The sequence below is a fragment of the Pinus tabuliformis genome, chromosome 3_1 (genome assembly GCF_031772625.1).
Source record: "Pinus tabuliformis cultivar Carrire ecotype Pingquan chromosome 3_1, CPIR1, whole genome shotgun sequence".
NCBI lineage: Eukaryota > Viridiplantae > Streptophyta > Pinopsida > Pinales > Pinaceae > Pinus > Pinus tabuliformis.
The window spans coordinates 617,731,923-617,753,571 of record NC_142301.1 but is presented as its reverse complement, the minus strand read 5'-3'; the positions used below and the strand labels follow the sequence as shown (position 1 = coordinate 617,753,571).

The 21,649-nt window shown below is 42.2% G+C and overlaps 1 protein-coding gene and 1 pseudogene across 1 annotated transcript; both read right to left on the bottom strand.

Annotated features, from left to right (window-relative positions):
- Positions 1-233: 233 nt before the first annotated feature.
- On the bottom strand, positions 234-611 carry LOC149188533 (endochitinase 2-like; annotated as a pseudogene).
- Positions 612-19,109: 18,498 nt separating this feature from the next.
- On the bottom strand, positions 19,110-21,172 carry LOC149188532 (putative inactive chitinase-like protein LaCIC). Its single transcript, XM_089411671.1, has 3 exons — positions 20,621-21,172; positions 20,361-20,517; positions 19,110-20,263 (listed from the first exon to the last, which is right to left on the bottom strand). Exons 1-3 carry the CDS (start codon positions 21,126-21,128, stop codon positions 19,891-19,893), a joined length of 1,038 nt encoding a protein of 345 aa, XP_089267797.1. The 5' UTR covers positions 21,129-21,172; the 3' UTR covers positions 19,110-19,890.
- Between the last annotated feature and the right edge of the window lie 477 nt (positions 21,173-21,649).

Below are 21,649 nucleotides of genomic sequence, written 5' to 3'. Positions count from 1 at the left end.
TAATGGAATTACTTATGTTATCTTTGTGTAAGGCCATAAACTTGATAAGGTGATAAAATTGTCATGTATTCCATGTATTATTTAATTTATAATATAATATTCGAAAGCATATTCACATAATGAAGGTTTCACGTTATTCTTAATCATGTTTAATACCAAATCCCCATTATCCTCAGCCTGTAGAAAAGCACGCCACGCAGGTCCAATGCCACAGTTATTTAGTATGGAATTTATTATACTTTAATATGGCAAAGCACACAGATGGAGATCGACCTGGTGCTAATCCCAAATCTCAGATTTATGAGAAGTGTTCAAACAACGTTTTTGATAAGACGAGCTTCAGATTGAACCGCAGCGCCGAAAGGCCCCTGGTTGTTGCAATCCAGGTTTGATCCGTAGCTCACCCCAAGAGTGTCACTGTATCTTTTGTAGAAGCCGATGCGATCCTGCTGCCTCGAGTCACTGCCTTTCCCGCACTCCAGCCCGCCGTTGATGATGTTGGTAACTGCTCCATATCCCGCCGCTCTCCCATCGGCGCTGTCGCTGCCGGACGAACTCCATCTCCCGGTCATGACGTCGTGGCAGGAAGGTTCTGGACACTGGGCGGTCATCCAGAACCACACCGCCTGTTGGGTATTTTTGATGGGGAAAATACCAAAAACCAAATATTCAAACACACAGAGGCAATGCTCTGTTTCTTTTGCTCCAGGATCTTTTGTGCACACAGAAGACTTAAAAAAAATTTCACTGAGGAACAGAGGATTTCACCATAAAATATTTCTATTCATTAAAACAAAAAAAACATTCACTGTGTCTCCATATGAGAATTTACACTGCTGGAAAAATTCCCATTAACATTTACTGCTGTAAAACCTCCATTCACATTTACTGGTGTAAAACAATTTTACATACTGCTGTAAAAGCAAAACTTACACAGGGTTACAAAATTCGCTGCAACATTTTCTTTATGCACTTCTGTGCAAAAACCACACATGGTTTTTCTTACACCTGTGTTTTTCCAAAATGCACCTCAAAACATTACCACTCTGTTCTTCCTATATTTTCTCGCACTGCTGTGCGTTCCATACATACCACACATTGTTTTTCTTTTTGGCCTCACGAGCTCTCTCTATTACAAAAAAGTCAACTACAAAAATATATAAAAATTACCAAGTACCAATACCCCATACGAAATTTACTTAATGAGCATATGCGCCCATACCTCCGATTAAAAAAAACTTACGTGCAATATATGAAAACTTCAATATACTACCTACCACTATGACATTTCATTAATTAAACGTATGGTCAACAGAACTTAGATTTACTCCACGCCATGTATTTAATTTGATTTGATGCTAGTCGTATGCAGGTTCAATCGATCAACGGCGGAGAACACGGGAGCAAATCCAACGGTGGAGAACAATATCGGAAGGCCAACATGTGCTGAACATTAACTCCCGAGATTCTTACGTTGCGTTACGTCAGGGCTGAACCACGTGTCAGCTCCAAATTGTATCGGAGCTCCTTGCCGGACTATTCCTTCTGCCTGAAATCAACCCGAGAGCTTTCCGGCGAGGTTTATTGACCGGTTTCTGGCAGCTGCGTTGAAATTACATTTTCAACACTCCCCTTTAATTTCAACAGCTGGGCATTCGGTCATACCCAGACACTTTCTCAAAAATTCAAAGCTTTTCTGATCCAATGGCTTTGTCAAGATGTCTGCTACCTGTTCCTGAGTCCTGCAATGTTCTAGGACAATTTCTCCATTGTTCACCAATTCTCTGATGTAATGAAACTTGGTATCAATGTGTTTCGTTCTCTTATGAAACACTGAATTCTTTGACAATGCAATAGCTGAGCTATTGTCACAAAAGATCACTGTCGCTTTTGCCTGCTCTTGGCCTAAGCTTCTCAACATTCTTCTCATCCACACTGCTTGACATGCTGCTGCTGTAGCTGCCACATATTCAGCCTCTGCTGTAGACAATGCTACAATGGACTGCTTCTTAGAAGCCCATGAAATGGCTCCTGAGCCCATATTAAAAACATAACCGGAAGTGCTCTTCCGATCATCTACACTTCCAGCCCAATCGCTGTCTGTGTATCCAACCAAATCTGAATGTTCTGAGGCATGATATAAAATTCCAAACATTTTGGTGCCTTTGACATACCTCAAAATTCTCTTTGCTGCCTGCCAATGTGCCTCCTTTGGCCTCTCCATAAATCTGGAAATCAAACTAACAGCATACATCAAATCAGGCCTAGTTGCTGTTAAATACATAAGACTGCCCACAATGCTTTTATACAAACTAGGATCAAAATCCTTGCTGTTGTCCTCTCTGCTGAGCTTTAATCCCATCACTGTGGGAGTGATTGCTGCCTTGCATTCTTCCATCTTAAATTTGCTCAAAATTTGATTTACATATCTTGCTTGAGATATAAAAATTCATTTTTCATTTTGATCTACTTCTATGCCTAAGAAGTATCTCAACAAACCCATGTCAGTCATTTCAAATTCATCCTTCATGACTGATTTAAAATTCTCAATGAGCTGATCATCATTACCTGTGAAAATCACATCATCAACATATAAGACAACAATTAAAATCTTACCATCCTTTTCCTTGATGTAGAATGTGGGTTCTCCTTCACATTTGTCAAATTCATTATCCAATAGATATGAATCTATCCTGCTGTACCATGCTCTTGGCGCTTGCTTCAGCCCATAAAGAGCTTTTTTCAATTTGCACACTTTGTGCTCTTCACCTTTCTTCTCATAGCCGAGAGGCTGTTCAACATAAACCTCTTCTTTTAACACTCCATTTAGGAATGCTGATTTCACGTCCATTTGGTAGACTTTCCATTTATTTTGAGCTGCTATGGACAGCACTGCTCTCACGGTTTCCATTCTTGCAACCGGGGCGAAAGTCTCCTCATAATCTGTTCCATACTGCTGCTTGTAGCCTTTGACAACCAGCCTTGCCTTGTGCCTTTCTATCTTGCCTTCAGCATTGCTCTTGGTCTTGTAGACCCATTTCACACCAATAACTTCTTTGCCTTTTGGTAACTCAACCAAATCCCATGTTTTGTTTCTCTCTATGGCATTCATCTCCTCATCCATAGCTTCTATCCATTTCCTATCTTTAATTGCTACTTCAAAATGAATAGGATCATCAACATGACAATACAAGGCAAATAAGGAATTCATTCCTTCTTCATAAATTTCACTTAGATTTCTAAACTTCTTACCTCTTTCACTTGGTGTGCAAGTGCTTGAAGATGCACTTGAATTTCCTCCTTGTGGTGTGCTTGGAGAAGCACTCTCATTAATCCTTAATGGTGTACCTTGCTGTCCTTGTGTTGTCCTCAATGGTGTCCCTTGCTGTCCTTGTGTTGGCGCTGCTGTTTGGGGATGTATTTCAGCCACCTCCTCATCATCTTCATCATGAGACAAACAGTTTTTAACATTCACTGTTTTCTCTATGCTTCCATCCCAAGCTTCCTCTTCAATGAATTGAACATCCCTGCTGACAAAAAACTTCTTGGTAGATGGAATGTACAGCCTGTAGGCTTTGGATTCATCACTGTATCCAATGAAGATGCATTTCTCCCCTTTGCTGTCCAACTTCCTCCTTAGCTGATCCGGTATGTGTGCATAGGCCACACACCCAAAAACTCTCATGTGGGTGACTCCTTGCTTTCTCCCACTCCATGCCTCTTCTGGCACTTTGTTCATGACTGCCTTTGTAGGACACCTGTTCAAAATATAAACTGCACAATGTACAGCTTCAGCCCAATACTCATTCGGCAAATGCTTTGCCTTTAGCATGCTCCTCGCCATGTCCATGATGGTCCTGTTCTTCCTTTCAGCAACTCCATTTTGCTGTGGAGTGTACATAGTTGTAAACTGTTTATGAATTCCATTTTCTCTACAAAATCTTAGGAATTCCTTGGAGATATATTCACCTCCTCTATCAGTTCTCAATACTTTTATGTGCAGTCCGCTTTGGTTCTCCACAAGTGCTTTGAAATTTTGGAATTTCTCAAAGACTTCACTTTTGTTTTTAAGGAAATATATCCAAGTCTTTCTTGTAAAATCATCAATGAATGTCAAGAAATATAGGCTGCCTGCTAATGATGGAGCTTGCATTGGTCCACACAAATCTGAGTGAATAATCTCTAAGGGTGTCTTTGCCCTTATGCTCTTCCCTGATGGAAAACTTTCTCTATGTTGTTTTCCCAAAATGCAGCCTTCACATAGGCTGTCCGGTTTCTCTATCAATGGTAATCCTCTTACCATTCCTTTTCTGCTCAATAAGTTTAGACCTCCAAAATTTAGATGCCCAAATCTCAAGTGCCATACCCAGTTCTCATCCTTTGGCACGCTTTGGAAGGCCTCTTCGGTGACTGCTGCCATTTCCCTTTTGTTCTTCATGTCTGCCCTGATCCGGAGAGGGAACATCCTGTTCCTTGTCATCTTCACTTCAGCAATGCATCTTTTGCTGTGTGGTATATCCATGATGGTGCACACATCATTTTTAAAGTAAACATTGTAACCCTTTTGGATAAGCTGTCCAACACTCAATAGGTTACATCTCATTCCGGGGACATAGTAGACATCTGCTATGGTTTTCCTTTCTCCTTGTTTTGTAAATATTTTTATCTCCCCTTTTCCCATAACAGACACTTTACTATCAGTTCCTAGTGTGACCTCTGATTTCAAATTCTGATTTAAGGCTGAAAAGAGGGCTATATTCCCTGTCATATGGTTGCTGCAACCTGAGTCTAAAAACCATATGTCCTCACTATGTGTTTCAGCCATGTTACAAGCTAACAGGACATTTTCTTGACTGCTGTTTTCTCTTGTAACATTTGCATTTTGTCTGTTGTTCATATCATGTTGTTTCTTTCTACAATCACTAGCATAATGTCCATACTTTTTGCAATAATAGCATTGAACATTAGATTTATCATACCTTTGTCCTTGAGCATGATATTGTCCTCCTTGTTGGCTGCTGCCTTGGCCTTGGTTCTGATTTGGATTGTTGCCTCTTCCTTGTGCATTTGATGAGTTGTTCCTTCCACCTCTATTCTGGCTTCTGCCTCTTCCTCTTTTGTTTCCTCTGCCTTGACCTCTTCCTCTTCCAAAGGACATCTGGGTCTTGAAGGCTTGCTCAAGAGATGAGTTTTCATTCCTACTCAACCTCTGCTCATGTGTTATCAGTGATGCATGTAGCTCATCAACTGAATAGCTTGAGAGATCCTTTGTCTCTTCAATGGTGGTGACTATGGCATCAAACCTTGAGGGTAAGACCCTCAATATTTTCTCCACAATTCTTCTGTCTTCAATGGTTTCTCCATGAGTTCTCATTTGTGTGATTACACCAATCACATGAGTGAAGAATGAGTCAATGTTATCTGACTCCTTCATGTTCAAGTTCTCAAAATCCTTTCTCAGCAATTGTAGTTTTGCTGTCTTCACTCTCTCCATGCCTTGATAGGCTGTCTTGAGGGTTTGCCATGCTTCATTTGCTGTCTTAGCTGCTGCTAACCTTGGAAACACACTCTGGTCTACTGCTAGATACAACAACATACGGGCTTTCGAATCCTTCTTCCTATTGCTCTTCAGCTGATCTCTCTCTCCCTGAGTTAGTGCATTGAACTCAGTTTCATCTGCTGGTTCTTCAAAACCTTCTTCAACTATTTCCCATAAATCTTGAGAGGCAAACAGGGCTGTCATGGTTATTGCCCAGTAGTCATAGTTTTTCCCATTAAACTGTGGGAGCTGGGTGTTAAACAAACCCATACCAGTGCTTGTGCTGGCCATTCCTTGACTGTGTATTTAAAACAAATCACTGCTTCTTCAGCAACACAAAAAAAACTTTTTGGAATACCTGAATCCTTTGATGTCTGAGTCTTCTGTCTGCCTGAGAAGTTTTGCTGCAGCTACAAACCTTCTCCCTTCAGCTTCTTTGTCACCTTCAAAGAGCCTAAGCCTGCTCTGATACCACTGTTGGGTATTTTTGATGGGGAAAATACCAAAAACCAAATATTCAAACACACAGAGGCAATGCTCTGTTTCTTTTGCTCCAGGATCTTTTGTGCACACAGAAGACTTAAAAAAAATTTCACTGAGGAACAAAGGATTTCACCATAAAATATTTCTATTCATTAAAACAAAAAAAACATTCACTGTGTCTCCATATGAGAATTTACACTGCTGGAAAAATTCCCATTAACATTTACTGCTGTAAAACCTCCATTCACATTTACTGGTGTAAAACAATTTTACATACTGCTGTAAAAGCAAAACTTACACAGGCTTACAAAATTCGCTGCAACATTTTCTTTATGCACTTCTGTGCAAAAACCACACATGGCTTTTCTTACACCTGTGTTTTTCCAAAATGCACCTCAAAACATTACCACTCTGTTCTTCCTATATTTTCTCGCACTGCTGTGCGTTCCATACATACCACACATTGTTTTTCTTTTTGGCCTCACGAGCTCTCTCTATTACAAAAAAGTCAACTACAAAAATATAAAAAAATTACCAAGTACCAATACCCCATACGAAATTTACTTAATGAGCATATGCGCCCATACCTCCGATTAAAAAAAACTTACGTGCAATATATGAAAACTTCAATATACTACCTACCACTATGACATTTCATTAATTAAACGTATGGTCAACAAAACTTAGATTTACTCCACGCCATGAATTTAATTTGATTTGATGCTAGTCGTATGCAGGTTCAATCGATCAACGACGGAGAACACGGGAGCAAATCCAACGGTGGAGAACAATATCGGAAGGCCAACATGTGCTGAACATTAACTCCCGAGATTCTTACGTTGCGTTACGTCAGGGCTGAACCACGTGTCAGCTCCAAATTGTATCGGAGCTCCTTGCCGGATTATTCCTTCTGCCTGAAATCAACCCGAGAGCTTTCCGGCGAGGTTTATTGACCGGTTTCTGGCAGCTGCGTTGAAATTACATTTTCAACACCGCCGTCTTAAAAGAGACCGTGGCATCGCTAGCAACAATGTCCGGGTTGTTTATGCCGTCGAATCCGATTCCCTTGCCGGCCGGTCCATAGTTGTAGTTCCTCAATATTACAAATCAAATTGAGTACACTGAGCATTAGGCTTAAATTTCATGCAGATATTTCTTCTTGGGTGTGTCTTTGTGGATATTTCTTCTTGGTTGCGAAACACAAACTAAGTATGTTAATGTGGAAAGGCGTAGTCTATGTGCACGAGTATTGTTAAAAAGAAAGTGTACGGTGGTGCCGCACCTCGCCGGACACGGTTGGAAGACTATCGTAGGCCTGGGGCGTGACAGGTGGTATCAGAGCTCGGTCGGAGCTAATGAGCTGGGATGCTCATGACAGTGGACAGCAAGGCATGGCGAGTTTGGGTGAAGGGAGAAAGAAGCTCTTGCTTACCTTGGACGAGTTGAAGAAGTTGAAGGAAGAGAGGCCCTGAATCCGTGAAGAACTTAAAGCCTTGAGAAAGAATATCGAAGGACTTCTCCAACTTAGTTGGACAATGAAGCAAGCTTTGTTTGAGGCCAGCAAGGAAGAGGAAGTCCGACATGGTGATCTTGGTCTTCAAGAGCTCTTTGATAAAAGAGCCCGGTTGAGGAAGGAAAGTGACCAAGTGGAAGCCGAAATCAAGAGGAAACTTCTTAGTAAGGAGGTTGTCGTAATTGAACAAGGAGAGCTTGACTACATTGACAGGTTGGGAACTCACTACCGAGAACATCCAGAGGACTTTCGGAAGTTTAGTTCTATGAACTTGGTCAATGGGCGCTTGGTTGGTGCACTTGAGCTGAACATAGAGGAAGATGTTGCAGACATAACTACGATGGAGGATGGACTTGAGGCTAATCAAGTTGAACCAGGATCGTGCAGTTTGTCAACATGGATGAATGAGGAGGAACCTCATGATGATGAAGTAAGTATTGATACTTGTGTTTCATTTGGGCATTTGGTAGATGGACCGTGTGCAGTGAAGGGCAAAGTCAGTTTGCCAAGGCAAGGAGACATCTTACCATGGATGACTACAATGGAACCTTGTATGGAGAAGCAAGGATTGTCAACTATTGCAGGACTTATTGGGGCTACTTGTGACCTCATGGTTGAAGGTGCAGAGGCCCTTGACAAGGGTGGAACTTGATGATCATTGTGGGTGATTGAGTCATGCTTTAGCCACATGGCTAAGTGCCCGGCATGACTCATGGGCAGATTGAAGGGCACACCCTTGGGTGGACTTCTCATGGCCGAAACCAAGGAATAGTCTTGGTGGACACTTTGGTGGAGGAGCTATGATGGAAGGGACTCGTGATAATGATGATATGGTTGGGTGACCGAGTTCACTAAACCAAAGATTGCAGCTTGGATGAGGATGGCCGATGGTTGTGATGAGTCTACTTGGTTGGGCTACATGGGCAGCTAAGTCGTGGACATCAGGTTGGAGACATGAAGGCATAAAGCATGGCAGATCTATGCAGGGACATTATGTGAGAGCACTTGTAGAGGTGTCATTTATGGGCATCCAGTGAGGAGTGCCAAGGCAAGAATGTTGTGCAGGTGGGCTTGCTAATGTGACATGGAGACTTACTACTTATGAGTCGATGGAGAGGTTGTGCACTCTTGTACAACAAGACCATGGACTTGGATGGAATTATGAGCAGACTATGGAGCATTCCTACTACATGGAGAGCTGAGGCATCCTGCAGGGACCTTTTGGCCGAGACTTGTATGCTTGCTAGGATGTTGGTTGGGGATGGTTTATGGAGCTCATGATGACATGAGATTGTTGTGACTTTTGGGGACTTCATATATGGTGGACTTAGAGGATTGATGCATTGAGGAGCTGAGGTCAGGGACTTTGATGCAGGTGCATACTTTCGAGTACATGCATAGGTGTGACTTGAAAGAGTGACTCAATGTGGAGGATCGTTATGAGACACTTTGGAGCGATGGAGTTACGATGATGATGATGCCTTGGCGGCAACACTTGGGGCATGAGTTGAGCCGAGACTCAACTACCTTTTCACATGAGAGCTGATTGAGCTATGATCATGGGCAGCACATGGATAGATGAGGCAGGTGTATACTTGTTTCTATGGAGACTTGAGGGGTGACACATTGCAGATATGACGGGGGTAACTTCATAGATATGGATGTGGCATACCGAAAGTTGGAGATTGAGGAGATGGTCTGTTCACATGGAGAAGACACACATATGATGTTGGGATAGATGTGGCTAGTTTCATGTAGCACATTGACACCAAACATCATGGATGACATGTTGCAGTTGAGATGAGGATTACTTCATGGACCTGAGCATGGTTTACTTATATGGATGGATTCTTGATCAAGTTCAGGATGTGGCAGGATGCTTTGAGGAACAACTGATGGTGGCATGAGGATGTGCATTCTCATGGTTTGGGTGTGACGGTTGGATTAGCTACCCAACTAGTTCAAACATGGGGGTTAACAGTGTACAGAGATATGTTGGCATTGTGTTGGAGTATCATGGCGGCAGTTCACATGAGGACGACACATGATGATTGATCATCATGGATTGAGATGACTTTCGATTGTTGAGATGAGATGTTGGCACATGGTTGAGGTGTGTTAGCACTTGTTGACATATCATGGGCAGTTTTGCACATGGTGATGATGACATGATGGAGTTGACACATTGTTGCGGTGGACATGTAGCTTGAGTTGGAGGGATTGACCTTCCATGGTGGAGAGCAGCATGGGGAGATTGTGACAGATGGTCGATGATCATGGACATCTATGACATACATTAGTATGGTTGTCTTGGTGACAACTTGGTCACTAAGGTGTTACATGATGGAGATGGAGCTTTATATATGTTGCAGTGATGTTTGCCTTATATGGAGGAGTCTACATCATGGTTGATGATGATCTTGGTGGAGAGCTACCGGGATGGTATGTTGTCGAGGACGACAACGATTTCAGGTGGAGGAGGATGTAAGGCCCTCACGACTCGGGCAGGCGCGCGATGGATGGGCGCTCCGTGCACGACGGGCGAACGGTGGAAACAGGCGGGCGCTCCGTGCACGACACGGGCAGGCACACACGGGTGCGACGAGCGGGCGAGCTACCTCCGACACTTGGGCGACTCGGGCAGGCGTACACGACGACGGATGGGCGCGCGGTGGGCGAGCGCTCCTTGGGCGCGGCGAGCGAACACGGGTGCGACGACGGGCGAGTCTTGTGCGACGGTGAACCGGGACACTTATGCGACATAAGTGCGACAAAGAAATGAAACAATGCGACGAGCGAAGTAATACTTGGAAATAAAACTAAGTGTTAAGCTCACTATTTATATGCGTTACCGAATGGAGTAAAGCCGACATGTTAAAGTGTGTTTGTGGGCGTTTGGAGATGAGTATGGGGTCGGCCTTAAGGCTGGACACCCTCTCATAAACCCACGATATGACATGTATAAACATGGAGGCGTTGAGCTCATTCGAACAGTTCATCAACGAACAACTCAAGCTTCTTGCCTTCGCATCTCTTGTAGTTAGTGCGCAGTTCTTATGCGCATAACTCATGCGCATGGCATGGTGAATGCGCAAAGGTTTCTACTTGGATTTCGGTTGGACGAAGATGTTATGAGTTGCGGTTTGGACAGATATTTGTGTAGGATTGTACGAGCGTCTTGGTGACCCGTGTGGGTACCCGCTCTTGGGCAAAGGTGCACAAATGTGTATGTAAAAGGCAGGTTGCCTGACATTGTAAAATTGGTTAAGTGTTGGCCTTGGATTCTGCCAGGCACACTTGTACATTATATTGTAAACTGATTATTCTTAATAAACAGTTGGGCAGACTTTCCGGGAGTTGCCCCTCCCTTTATACTTGTGTGCAATTGTTATTGTTCTCGGTTTAATTGCATATTAGATAATGAATGTGTATGGGCTTCATTAAGTATAAAGGTTAATGCATTTTACTTGGTTGCAAAACACAAACTAAGTATGTTAATGTGGAAAGGCGTAGTCCATGTGCACGAGTATTGTTAAAAAGAAAGTGTATGGTGGTGCCGCACCTCGCCGGACACGGTTGGAAGACTACCGTAGGCCTGGGGCCGTGACAATCCTGCCCGCGATGGAGTCGATCCTCCGCACTGGCTCAGGCAATCCTGCCCGCAATGGGTGTCCGTGTTGCCACACCATCCCCATTTTCTGCAGCACAAAACACCGGGACAAAGAGCTTTGCCTGCTTGCCGTCCGCATTGGTCCGCAGATACAAAATACAAATTCATCGTCGCCATTGTAAGCAAGGCGATCGCCATCGCGGAGAACTTCATCGATTTCATATTTCAGATACTCGTATCTATCTCAGCACTGCATTAATTGCAACTTTCGGTTAAATTTTGGAGACCGGTGACCGTCTTTTATTGCCATATTTCCGGTCTCCTTCACGTTCACGTCTCTTGAAGCGATATGAAATATTCTCCGCTTCCGTGTTCACTCGTCTCTTCAACCTCCATGAAATATCCTCCACTTCCGTGTTCACTCATCTTGACATCGACGGCCAAATTTTCAATTCAATGAAAGCCCAAATTATATTTTATTTGTGATCATGAGACTAAGACCTTTAATGGATAGAGTTGAAATTAAAATAATTATGGCATGTCCTAATTGTTATTAATGAGACCACTGCCTAAACCAAAATGATTCGACGAACATAGAGATGCCGACAGTCCAGTCGCGCATGTGGTCCTCAATGTCCACACCCGACACATGGACGACTTTGGGACGTAGTCTCACTGTAAACGAAGCCTGGAATTTCAAATTCATCCTTTTCTTTTTTGAATCACTAACTAATCTTTACAGCTAACTGTAAGAAATAGTTGTTACAGCTAATCTTTGTTTAAATCACTTATTAGAACTTAAATCATTTGTTGGAATTTAAATTACTTATTAATGACAGGGAACTTGAATAAATAAAAGTTAAATTTAAGGTTTTAGTTATTATTATTAATTTTTTTCTATGTGTGATTTTTAAAGTTTCCAAATTTTTCTTCAACCTAAATAAGTGTTTCGTCTGTTGTTTATTTTTGAAAAAAAATGGGGATATTTTTGGTTAAATTTGTCTACAATTGGGAGACACGGCGGGGATTCCCATCAGAATACAAGTAATCTGAAACAAGCAGGAGACACCAACAAAATGTCAAGACCTATCATCGGGGCAAGATGGTAGGCAGGTAGCAGAGGTAAATGTTTACCATGTGCGACGAAGAAACCAAGATTCATCATTCCGATGAACAAACTGGAGCGATACAGAAGTTACATGAAAGACCACGTGCTAATATGTAAGTTCATCGGAGTATGGTCGACAGAAAATGACCTCACCAAATGGATTCAATAAAAATGGCAGTCCCAAGGTCACATCGCGCTAGAGGCTTCTTCACAGTAATATTCTCGACCGTGCAAGACAAAGCAAACGTATTTGAAAATGGTCCTTACTTTCATTATAATGCTTGTTTGTTTATGAGATATTCAGAAGAATGCTATGACCCAGACAAGTGAAAATTTCTGGCAGCCCCGGTTTGGGTTAGGTTATTCGGTCTCCCAATAGATTTTTGGGACACAAAAATATTGGAGGGCATTGGAAATACGATACGCAGATTTGTCAAAATAGCAGAAACAACAAAAAAGGAAGATATACTTCATATGCGAGAATATGTGTATACATAAACATAGTTGAACCTATCCCATACTCAGTGGAACTAGAATACCATGAAGAGGTATGGCAGCAAACTTTAGACTACGAACACATCCCATTCAGATGTAGAAGATGTCATGAGTATGGTCACCTATTTAAGGAGTGCCCAATGAACCTAGAAGAGGGAGAAAACATGAACAAACAATAGAGGAAACATCAAGAAGATAAGGAAGGGTTTCAAGAAGTGAGAAGCAAGAGAAGACAAGCAAAAGACAACCCCAACGAGGGAAAAAAAGAATATCAAGCTTAGCTGAGCATAAAAAGTAGCTTTGAAGCAATGCAGGGAAAGGAGGAAGAAGACAATGAGGCCTAAACTATGGACTATCAGGAAAAAGGAAAGGAGAGAAGTTCGAGTCAAGGCAAGCCAAACCCCAAGAGGAAAGCCCAAAGAGAGCTGACAGAGAAGGAGGAGAAGGAAGACAGAGAGAAGATGGAAAACACCACAATGGAAATTGACCCAAGTAAGGGAGAAGAATTAAGCATGGAAGAAGAGGTGTTGAGGAAACTGTTAAATGAATGGAGACACCTAGATGAAAGATTTATTCCAGAAGACCAAAAAAGACTATACAAAGAAACATTCCAACAGTATCAAGCTAAACAGGGGCAGGGATAGGTGGAGATGGCAGAACAATTGGGGATGCATCAGGACAACTCCCAAGAATACTTAAATAAAATGAAAGGAGGAAAGAAAAGAGGTCAAAAAAACCTACAGGAATATATATAGATTGTGGGAGAAATGTTGGTGAATATAGGGAGGGTATACCAACAAATAAACAAAGTAACCCAATGATAATTACATCTTGGAATATAATAGGCCTCAATAATAGAGGCAAGCAGAGACATTTAACTGAGAGACTAAGAAAAGAAAAACCTCAACTCATGATGCTACAAGAAACAAAAATTACAGGAGGGAAAATGGGAGATATATTAAGTAAAATAAAACCAAGGTATGAATGCATGACCATAGATGCGAGAGGTAGCGCAGCTGGAATAGCAATACTGTGGAACCCAACAGAGATCACAGTGGACTACTGGAAAGGTATGAAGAGATTCCTCACCGAGAAATTTCGTCTGATAGGAAATAGAGAATGGTTCCTAGTCTTTGCAGTATATGGCCCTCACATTCCAGTGGAAAAGGAAAATTTCCTCTAGCAAATAATGAAGCTTAGCCAGCTACACAAAGAAAAACTTTGGTTGGTAGCAGGGGACTTCAATTTGATAACATCAATAGAGGAGAAAAAAGGGGGATTGCGAAGAGAAGAGCTGGAAATGGAGAAATTCAGAGATTTACATGAAGAACTAAAATTGGTGGACATCCCTACTATAAACGGAAAATATACGTGGAATAACAGAAGGGGAGGGAGCAGACAAATAGCCTCTCGATTGGATAGATTCTTGGCAACAGAACACTTCATTAGCAAAGATATATTCTATGAAGCATCAATTCTTCTGTGTCTAGGGTCGGACCACTGGCCTATTAAACTCGAAGTAGAAATGAATCAAGGAAACCAAAACAAACCCTTTAGGTTTGAGGCATTTTGGTTAAGAGAACCAACCCTAATAGATAAAATGAAGGAATGGTGGAATGAGAGTGAGATAGTAGGGAGAAACCTGATGCACACCTTTCAACTCAGACTAAAATATCTAAAAGGCAAAATAAAGAAATGGAATAAGGAATAATTCGGCAACATACAGAAGGAACAAGAGTTAATCCAAACAAAGATGAAGAAAGTACAACAACAAATAATCAATGAAGGTAGAAGTGAAGGGCTAGCAGAGGAGGAAGGGAAGTTGATTAATAAAATGGAGGAAAGAAGACAACAAGAAGAAATTCCATGGAAACAGAAATCAAGAATCCAATGGTTAAAGGAAGGAGAAAGAAACACAAGGTTTTTCCACAAAGCAATGATCTATCATAGGCAATAGAACAGGATCTTGTCCTTAATAGATTAGCAAGGCAATCGTCTTACCCAAAAGGAAGATATGGAGAATCTGTTAGTACAACACTTCAAAGGGCTGCTGACAGAACCAAACATAAGAAGGGAGGAGAATATAAACAAAATCACACAGCACATCCCTAACCTGGTGAGCAGAGACCAGAACATGGCCCTATTAAGAGAAATATCCAAAACAGAGGTAGAAGAAGTCATTAGGAATATGGCGAGAAACAAAGCACTAGGGCCAGATGGATTCACAGCCGAATTCTTCCAGGCGACATGGCCATTCCTAGGCGAAGACATAGTGAAATTAGTGGAGGAGTCCAGGCGCACCAAAAGAATGCACCCGGCCCTGAACTCCACATTTCTGGCCCTGATCCTGAAGACAGAGCATTTGGAAGAACTGTAAGGGTTCCAACCAATAGCACTCTGTAATGTCATATACAAAATTATGGCTACAATTATGGTAAATCGTTTAAAACCTATACCACCTGGGTTGATATCTCAGGAACAAACAGGATTTGTTAAGGAAGACAAATAACAGATGGAATAGAGGTGGCACAAGAGGTAATTCATTCATTAAAAAAACAAAAACCAAAGGAATGCTGGTAAAATTAGACTTGGAAAAAGCCTATGATCGACTGAATTGGGATTATTTACAAGGAATATTGAAGGCATTTGACTTTGATGCAAGATGGATAAGCTAGATAATGTCGATGGTAACAACCCCAGTTTTGTCAATTCTGCTCAACGGATCTCCCACTGAGGCATTTAACACAACCCAGGGGTTGAGGAAAAGTGACCTGCTTTCCCCTTTCTTGTTTATCCTGGCAGCGGAAGGCCTTGGAAGGTACATAAAGGAGAAAGTTCGAAGTGAACAGTATACTGGCCTCAGACTATGGGGGAACGATCTACCATTAACTCACCAACAATTTGTAGACGACATAATGATGTATGGACAGGCATCACTCAAGGAAGCTAGGAAAATTATGGAAATTCTCTCAGACTTCACTAGTGCTTCAGGGACGGAGATAAACAAAGATAAGTCTGATATATTTTTCTTCAACACAGAAGTGCCCTCACAAGCCTTCTTAGCAAGAGTAATGGGATTTAGAATAGGAAATTCCCCCACGAAATACTTAGGAGTCCAGCTAAATGATTAGCGAAACAGAGTGGCAAACTCGAAACCCATGTTGGGAAAAATCCAAAGAAAGATGAATAACTAGACATTCAGGACATTGAATATGCCAAGTTGCATAATATTATTAAGATCAGTGTTACAATCTATCCTAATATACCAGCTCACCAGTCAGACGACTCCAAAAACAGTATGCCAAAAGATGATAGACATTTTCAAAAACTTTTTATGGCAAGGGCCTAGAATGGAAAAAAAAATGGGCGCTTCTATCATGGAACTGGCTAAACAAACCCCTAAAAGAAGGATGTCTAGGACTCCGAGATCCCTATATATTGAATCAAGTCGTGGGGGAAAAGTTATGGTGGAGATGGATCTAGGGAGGGGTAGACCTATGGAAACAACTATGGGAAAGGAAGTATGACATGCCTAGGTCTCTAGAAGGAAATCTGAGACTCCAAGACGACAAGGAAGGTTTAACAATATGGAACCTAGCTGTAGATAACAAAAATCTGATCAGCAACCACAGCTTCTATGAAATCAAAGGAGGTGACAAAACCAATTTCTGGGAAGAAGCATGGCAATAGAGAGAAAAACTAAACATCAAGCCCTAGCTAGAATAAGTCCACCAATATATCAACATCCATGGGGAAAAAATAGTTAAAAAATTCTGGTGCATAGATCCTAGAGAATATTTGAGAAATTGGAAACAAAAACAGGACTGGCCAGATACACCAGAAACACCCCAATAGAAGCTATACGAAAATGAAATGGCAACCAGGAAAATAGCAAGAAAGAAAGGGCTGGACATACTAATATGGGGTTACATGATGAAAGGGATGTTCACAATTAAAGAGGGTTACCAACTACAAGCAAAAAATTTCAGGCATTAAGAGATAAATACAAAGACATGGCCGAAGGTTGCTTTATTCATGTGGATCCTACGCCGCAGGCGTGCACTTTCATGGGATCAACTGCAAAAAGAAGGGCTGCAAATACCCTTGATATGCTAATTATGCCAAGAACAAGTAGAAACAATGGATCAAATGACCAATACATGTAGATACAGTGATACCCTGTGGAAACAACATAATCAACTCTTCGGAGTTAGTGATAGGAATCCAAACAACATGAAGACAACAATAAATAATTGGCGGAAAAAGCCTTACCAAAATACAATCCTGAAATGAGCTTGGAGAATTTCGCTAGGGTTTGTCCTGTGGGCAATATGGAAGGAATGAAATAACTTGATTTTCAAAGAAAAAAGAAGAACGGAAGCAGAAAAATTGAACCAGATAATCTAGAATATAAGAGAGACAATACTGGTAGAGAAATGGTATGAGGAAGATTGGAAAAGTAACCCATAGGAAGAAAGGATAATGAAAAGCATGAACTTTTAACCTAGTATGTTGAGTGCATCCTCGTGGAAGCACCATACCCTCAATGGAGAGGAGGAAAATCACTATAAATGGCCTTAGAAAGAATTTATCAAACTTAATTTCGATGGGGCTACAAAAGGGAACCCTGGAGTGGCGAGGATAGGAGGATTATTCAGAGATGACAAGGGGAAGACACTCAGAGTCTATGCCATGGACTGTGGCAATGCGACCAACAATGAAGCAGAGCTTCATTCTCTAAAAAGGGGATTGGAAATTGTGATAAAAGAACAATTCTGAAGACTGTAGGTAGAAGGAGACTTGAAAATGGCGATCGAAATGGTGAAGAAGCTAAAACAAGGAATACGATGGGAAAAAATCAGCCAAAGCTGGAGAACTGCTTGGCTGGTCCAAGAGATCAACAAGTTAATTTGACAGATAGGATACATCATCTCAACACATGCCTGAAGGATGGGCAACATGGCAATAAACAATCTGACAAACTGGGGATGCGACCAGGTAGGCAGAAACCTAGATATAAAAGCAGAAGAGCTATCACAAATGGAGGAAATGAAGAAACTAGTGGAGGTACTAGAAAAAGACAAGGAGCATGAGGAGAACCCTTGATCATGGTGGAGTAACATAGAGGAGGTGGGCCAACAGAGATAGGAAGTGGAGATGTCAAACATCGTCCACACGAGCACAAGGACAGGGATAAATATGGGAAGCGGAGGGAGAGGAAAGTGGGAAGGGTAGGTGGAAGGACAGGTCTGGGAAGGAGCAAGCCCCGAGAGAAGGCAGGTGGAGCTAAGAAGGGAAGACAATGAGGAAGGTAGGGGAGCCAGCGGGAGAGCAGGCAGAATGATGCTAGCAAATGTCAGGACAATGAAGGAGGACTCGCGGGAAGAGCAGCCGGAGGCATGCGTGAGTTAATGAGAGCCAGAGCGGGAAGGGATGGAGGGCCATCATCTTGAGGGGATGGCATAGGGAAAATGGTGGTGAGTAAATGTGAAGGATATGTGGTAGATACACGGAAGGACAGAAGGGAAAGGGGGATAAAACAAATGGGCAAAGAGCTAGTTGGTAGTTACATGCAGAAGGCGAGAACGAGAGCAGAAGCAGAGAAAGGTGGTAGAAGGATGACAACGTAGCCCGAGGAATGCAACGGCGCCATCTTCGGTAGACAGTATGTTCTTCTCCTATCCCTACACCTCAGAAGTATAGTGATACCAAATTCTATAGTCTTAGGGAAGGAGACTAGGAAAGGTATGGACTCGATAAGAGTCGAAACCAAGATCTCTTGGAACACCGGCCGGGTTGAGAATGTAGATAAAAAAATGAGAGAAGAAAGAATCAAAACCCTAGCTCTGAAGAAGGTGCACAGAGAGAAAGGAGAAAGTCAGGGAGAGAAGAGTGAACTTGGTAAGGAAGCTGGTCTGAGGAATCTCACTCCCGCTAGGTGGCGTCTAAGGCTCGGAGGAGACGTAAGTACCTGGAATAGAGAGGAAGACACCATGGAGACCTCAGAAGATGAGACGCAAGATATTGCATCCCCTTAGAAACCTACCTGGAATATCTTGACTCTTCTAGCCAAGACACAACAGGTCATATATATACTTAATGAGATTTGAACCTTTATCTTGTGGGTTAGACCCAACAAAACTTACGATTAAACCCCATATCACGGTATTATTTAGTCATTTTTATTATTTAGTCTATCTCAAAAATACAAAAGACCCTTTATATTTATATTAGTAAAAAAGTCCGTTGAAAGGCAACTGTAGGGAGAGAATTAATCTCCGTGACCTTGAACAACCTCCCGCATGCAAATCCCACCACAAACGTCATAGATGGACAGATATACATAAAGACACGGGGGCTCATATGAATGGACTGTATTATTCCTCATTTTTATTATTTAGTCTATCTCAGGAATACAAAAGACCTTTATATTTATATTAGTGAAAAGTCCGTTGAAAGGCCACTGTATGGAGAGAATTAATCTCCGTGACCTTGAACAACCTCCGGCATGCAAATCCCACCACAAACGTCATAGATGGACAGATATACATAAAGACACGGGGTGCTTATATGAATGGACAGTATTATTCCTCATTCTTATTATTTAGTTTTTTTCTTTTTTTTTTTAATCTATGATAATTCATAACTGATAAAAGTTATCCTGAATAGATTCAAAATCAAATCCAATTAACTATATTAAGTGCAACAGCCTGCAAGTCGCACAATAACGATTAACTTATACCTCAACAATATTTGTAAGTTTCATCCAACAAAACTTATCGTTAAACCCCACATCACAGTATTATTTAATCATTTTTATTATTTGTTCTACCTCAGGCGTACAAAAGACCCGTGAAAAAGTCCGTTGAAAGGCACCTGTATGGAGAGAATTATTCTCCGTGACCTTGAACAACCTCCGGCATGCAAATCCCACCACAAACGTCATAGATGGACAGATATACATAAAGACACGGGGCGCTTATATGAATGGACTGTATTATTCCCCATTTTTATTATTTAGTCATTTTTATTATTTAGTCTATCTCAGGAATACAAAAGACCCTTTCTGCTCACATCCATGGACCGTATTTTTCCTTAGTTTCATACGACAGTGACTGAGTTTTGATGACGTAAAGTTGAGATTAGGATCCGAAAGGCGTTTGATTGTTGCAGTCCAGGTTCGATCCATAACCGACGCCAAGAATGTCACAATAACGCTTGTAGAAGCCGATGCGGTCCTCCTGCTTCGAGTCGCTGCCTTTCCCGCACTCCAGCCCCCCGTTAATGATGTTGGTCACCGCTCCATATCCGGGTGCCCTACCGGCGGCACTGTCGCTGCTGGACGGAGTCCATTTCCCGGTCATGACGTCGTGGCAGGAAGGTTTTGGAGACTGGGCGGTCATCCAGAACCAGATTGCGGTCTTGAAAGAGACGGTGGCATCGCTAGCAACAATGTCGGGGTTCTTTATGCCATCGAATCCGATTGCGTTCCCGGCAGGTCCATAGTTGTAGTTCCTGAAAAACGCAAAGCAAATCAATACGAACATTAGAGAGTTGAAAGTAAATTAAAAGAGTTGATGAGAAGATGTATATCTATGCATCAATGACTGACCATGATATTTGAATGGGTCCACGTCCGTAGTAGCTCTTTCCAGATGCGCAGGGCCATTGGGCGGTTGCATTGCAATACACCGGGGGAGGATTCGCTACCTCCTCTTTCAAGCAGTAACCCCACGCGTACGGGCCATCTGGGGCTGCCGGCCACCCGCCTGTTTAAACCCAATTTAATTTTATATAATTCCTTCGTTAACTAAAGTCCAGTAAACATCAGATCAGATAATTAATGAATGATTAAAGTCAAGTAAATATTACCAGTGGTTTCGTGGGAAGTTTGGCCAAAGAAAGCAGCGAGCTCTCTTTTGTTACTTGTAACATCACCGGCGGTGCCGAAGCCGGGGTAAGCATTGGCGGCGTTAATGAAGGCGGCGTATGAGTAGAATCCATTGGCTTTGCATCTGCTATCATCTTTGTACTTCAACAGTTGATTAAAAAGATCTTCGGTAATGATAGATGCAACTCCCTGCCCGCTGGTGGTGGGTGTGGGCGTGGTGGGACTAGGTGTTGGTGGAGTGGGTGTGGGAGTCGAACCGCCTCCGCCGCATTGGCTTTGGCAATCCTGCCCACAATGGGCCTGCGTATTGCCGCAATATCCAAATTTGCTGCAACACAACCCTCCGGGACAAAGCGCTCCACCTGCATTTTTTCCGCAGTCCTCTGCGGACACAGAAGGCAAACCCGTGATCACGATCGCCATTGCAGTGAAGATTGCTAAAGTCGTAGCAAGGAGAATGGAGCTCATTCTGCCGATAGTCCCCTCCATCTTTAGCCTGCAAATGTTTGCAAACTCTTGTAATAACCCAAACACCAGACCCTTCCTTTTATAGCGAAATTTCCCACGAGGGAACCAATTACTGCCGTCTCGTTCACGTCTATGATTCAACTGATGTTATCAAAAGAAATACAAACTCTTCTGGATTCAAACCTACAACGGTGCATATTGAATTTGGTACGAACTAATAATGTAAAGGCGATGTCGTGTTGAGCAATATGACTTATGTTTACTTTTCGGACCGATCTGAGAAAGACCAAATTATAAAAGCCTGTGTTCACCGAAAGAGGGAAGTTCTAATGGGAAACAGAGTTATCAACAGTTTAACGCTTTTTCCATTTATTCGTTGACTGGTGCGTCACCCACTTCAGGATCATTGAATAAGTGGACATTGATTGTTCACTCTGTGTAAAAGGTGGGCGGCCGTGGCTTGTTCACGCAGCAGACTTATTTGTCTGGACTTCCTAAAATTACGCGGTTACGAAAATCAAAATCCGAGATGGATTGAAAGT

Bases quoted from the DNA above. Each gene is read 5' to 3' on its own strand.
- LOC149188532 (XM_089411671.1), bottom strand. From the start codon at position 21,128: ATGGAGGGGACTATCGGCAGAATGAGCTCCATTCTCCTTGCTACGACT. The intron at 20,518-20,620 runs GTAATATTTACT...GGGTTTAAACAG, and splicing joins AACTTCCCACGAAACCACTG to GCGGGTGGCCGGCAGCCCCA. The intron at 20,264-20,360 runs GTCAGTCATTGA...TGCGTTTTTCAG, and splicing joins GGACCCATTCAAATATCATG to GAACTACAACTATGGACCTG.